The 4125-nt window shown below is 38.4% G+C and overlaps 1 protein-coding gene across 1 annotated transcript; it reads right to left on the bottom strand.

The window, feature by feature from the left end:
• Window positions 1-504: 504 nt before the first annotated feature.
• Window positions 505-2402, bottom strand: LOC117121632. The gene is made up of 2 exons (XM_033266871.1): window positions 2265-2402; window positions 505-1065 (listed from the first exon to the last, which is right to left on the bottom strand). Exons 1-2 carry the CDS (start codon window positions 2365-2367, stop codon window positions 737-739), a joined length of 432 nt encoding a protein of 143 aa, XP_033122762.1. The 5' UTR covers window positions 2368-2402; the 3' UTR covers window positions 505-736.
• Between the last annotated feature and the right edge of the window lie 1723 nt (window positions 2403-4125).

The following is a 4125-nucleotide window of genomic DNA, read 5'->3' as shown; positions in this document are numbered from 1 at the left end:
TGTAAAACAGTAATTGTTACTGTCGTGACGGAATAGACAATAACTGAATTTTCGTCAGTAGAATCAATGCCCTACCTGAAATGTAGGCCTACTGAATACTCAGATCAGGCGCAATCTCGGTGGTATAGAGGTATGATGCCAGGCTTGTTTTCTGGAGATCGAGGGTTCGAGTGCCACCCAAGAACAACTTGCGATCTTTATTCGCAATTGTTTTCACACGTGCTGAGTATTCAGTGCATTTCCAAGTCAGGTAGGGCAAAATGAAACCTATACATTGTAATATACTCATTTTTTAATGGCAAGTAAGTCCGTGAAATCTGTTTGTTGTGTAGTTGCTCTACACAGATATTAAACTTTATCTTCGTTTGTAGCACTAGAAATTATCAGGTATATCCAATTCTATTTAAGTTACAGCACCTTCTTGTGCCGTATTCAGTTTTACTTTTTTTTTTGTAATTTTAAGTTAATTTTCTTTCTCTATATATATGTGTTATCATTTTTGTATATTTCGTGGATGCACCATGCATAATGATGAGTGCCACTGTGGATCCAATAAATTGAATCCAAGGGATTAGTTATTATAGGATACCCTTGTACTACACCACCTGCATCACCATACTAGGACACAGCCACAAGTGCTTCTCCTAATGCATGTGTGCAACCATCTATTTTAGAATTATTGAGTTAGCCCTACTAATTGTAGTAAAATACAAAATAACATTAAAATGTGTAGCCATCACTCACAGTGGACTGTTAATGTTGAGAAACCTTCTGCATTATTACCACCAGTTGTAATTACTCTACACAGATAGTAACCTGCATCGTTTACTCCAACATTACTTATCACAAGTTCATTGTTATTATTTACACTGTATTTACTGTTGGTTATTGATAATAAGTGATCTCCCTGTGTTGCACCATCTGCATCACTTTTGAACCAAACCACAACTATAATATCTTCACCTTGTGCAGATGTGAATGTAAACGTCATCAACGCATCTTCACCCAATTTTGCTGTAGCAGGATCTACTGTCACGGATCGAGATTGAGCAAGGACACCTGGAACTAAGCACAATTTTGAAACAAATCAAACCACAGATTTAAAATAACTGAAATGGGCCTACCTATTATAAAATATGTTTTTGTGTCTACTTAGAATTAGTACTATTACGGTAGATGAAAGCTTGTTTTGACATTTCATTTTGGGTCTGTTTGTTGTCTGTCGAGTTTCAGTTTACATTACTTTTCAGTATAGGTTAGCCTATGCTTGTATGTCATTAGCCCATCGGTCTGTCGTACAGTACGTTGTCGTGGACTCATAGCTAGCTAGTGTAACTGTACTGTTGGTCGTCCACAGAAACTTATAATCTTTTGAAATTGGTCCTGGTGGCGAAGCCTCCCAATTAAACGTAGAAAAAAGAAACATATGTCAAGCAGTACACACACGCTCCCGCTGGGAGCCTTTTTAACTGTTGTAATCAATTGCTCAACACAAATAGTAACCTGTATTGTTTACTCCGACAGGACGTCACACAGTCATTGTTACTATTCACACTGTACGGTAGTTACTGATTTGTGGTTTTAAGTTACTCCCCTGTTCTACACCATCTGAATCACTTTTAATACGACAAACGCAGGTCTGTCTCCATGTTCAGGTGGGAATTTACTTTTATTCAATGCAGACACACTGGGAGCCTATTTTTAACGGTTGTAATCAATTGCAAGGTGGGAATTTAATTCAATTAAATTCAACATAACGTTTATTTCACCAAAGGTACCCCCCCCCCCACTCACCCAAATGGAAAATCCAAAAAATAGTGATAGTACAATGGTGAGGGACCAGTTTAGACCGCCTAGGCCTGTCTAAGCTATCCTTTCAACTGATATTTATAATTATTATAAACACAGACAAAAATTGCAAAATGTCATCGTTACATTGTTCCCGCAAATTTGCTGTAGCAGGATTTACTGTCACGCCTAGATTGAGCAAGGATACATGGAACTTGAAACAAAGGATATATTTCAAGAAAGCTAACAGAAATTTGTGAAAAATGAAGCAAAGTATACTGAGTATAGGATCCTTAGAACTTTCTATAATGTAAAATCAAAGTAGGCCTATATTATTGCTTTATAGTCAAAATGTTTTTAACACAATAGTTCAGTCTAAACCATTTACTTTTTAATTCTAACTATCGTAGCAGACATGCTACACTTGGTAGCCTCTAACATTAAGAGTATTCAAGACAAGAAGATGTCATATTTACCAAAGTTTAATACCATGGTTATCAGTATCATGCAGGTTAAGTACATTTTGCGATGATGGCTACACAGTTTGTCTTTATACAACATACATAGCCGTATAAGCATTGCAGGTATCGTATTCACAATTGACTATTATAGACTATAAAACCTAATTGAGGTTAAAATGCACAGTACATATACCTACCACATGATTATACATTTTACTTCCTTGTATTTTAGTTCCTGCTCCATGCACTGGCGTATACATGGCTGCCGAGAGCGGCCGAGGGCCCCGGGGCAGCTTTGCTTCCCGGGGCCATTGATTAGGGTCCGTTGGGGGACCATTGCAGGCCCCAGCGGGATCAAGGATTAGATCCTTGGTGGGGCCGGTGGCGAAGCGCTCCTGCCCCGGAAGCTACGGCCTTATTTAACGGATTAGAGGACTATATTTAATGCTTATTTTCACCAGGTCATGAAAAATAAAGTATAGAAACATGAAAAGTAAAAGACTCTTCCTTTTATTCAAACGCAGAGCTGAGAAGATTCATAACATAGGTGACGGATCCAGGAATTGGAAATAGAGAGGGCAGAGAAGGACTTTCACAGACGGAGAGTGTATCTACCTTAGCCACGCCAACGTTGGGGCTGAGGTAAGAACATTTATGATTATGTCACCTTTGAACGGCCGAAAATGCCACTCTTAGACTTAAATTTGAGTAAAATGTTCCTTTTCTTTTTTTCTAAATTTTTGTTAAATTTTGAAAAATAGGGGTTGGGGACGGGCTTCCCTTATATCCGCCACTGGTTTAAAATATTAATTCATTATTTATTTGACAATCGAATCTCTATCAGGTCTATTCGTATTTTCTAACTTGTATGTATATTGACGATGTCCGGAGTCCAAGCCTTTGATAATTAATTAATTAATAACGTAAATAATTAATACATTGTAAACATAAACTACCGTACTAGAAATCAGTGCCGTCATCATGAACCGGCTTCCCTTCCACCCACTAAAAGGATTAAAGATTACAAAACACGTACAGTATGATCTTCTGCTCACATCATATTCATGCTAAAAACAACATTTTTCGAAAATTTTACTCACCCTCAATTTTACAAATATTACTATTTCCGTACGACAAATGCACAAGAATATACTGCAAGAAAAAGAGCTCCAGTATAATATACACATTATCAGGCTTGCTAATGAATGTTTTCAAATGTTGAATACATTTTAAATTACCTCAGTATAAAAGCAACATTTGGTTATAGTGAGCACACATGTAATGGACTATTCTGCTAGCCCCCGTGTCATAGATATTTTTGCTAAGCTCTAACAAAACGACAGCGTAAACGTACTTGCGTTTGTGGGACAACACGTGTTAGATTTGATTGGGTTTATTCGGTGTAAACACCAAGGATAGCCCACGAAAGTTCAGAAGAAGACTTATTTCCAGTGGGATCCTTCTGGTGGTGATTGGGCAGTACACCGGGAGACAATCCCCTACACTTTTCCGAAGAGTGTACTGCGTTCTTTAACGTGCACATGGGCCATAAGTGCACATGCGACCAACGGCGTCTCATCCGAAAGACGGTGCCCTATTAACTTGTATTTCAGCCCTCCTGCTGAAATACAAGAGAGGCAGCTTTGGGAATTGAACCGGAGACCTAGAGATCTCCACGGTTCAGCGCACACACAGTGGCTACCACCAGATTAGCCGACTGAGCTAAGCTGCTCTCTCTGTAATACGTGCTTGTGTTTGTGGGACAAGCGCGTATTACGGGCTCTTTTCTCATTGTTCAGTTGTTAATTGGATTTTTTAGATCCATGATATTCTTTTCTATGTGAAGAGGTATGACAATGGCATTCCAGAAGTACAA

Source organism: Anneissia japonica, unplaced genomic scaffold, assembly GCF_011630105.1.
Source record: "Anneissia japonica isolate Jap-2015-1 unplaced genomic scaffold, ASM1163010v1 scaffold287709_len1912824_cov184, whole genome shotgun sequence".
NCBI lineage: Eukaryota > Metazoa > Echinodermata > Crinoidea > Comatulida > Comatulidae > Anneissia > Anneissia japonica.
The sequence above is the reverse complement of the archived record's forward strand: the minus strand, read 5'-3'. Positions and strand labels throughout refer to the sequence as shown.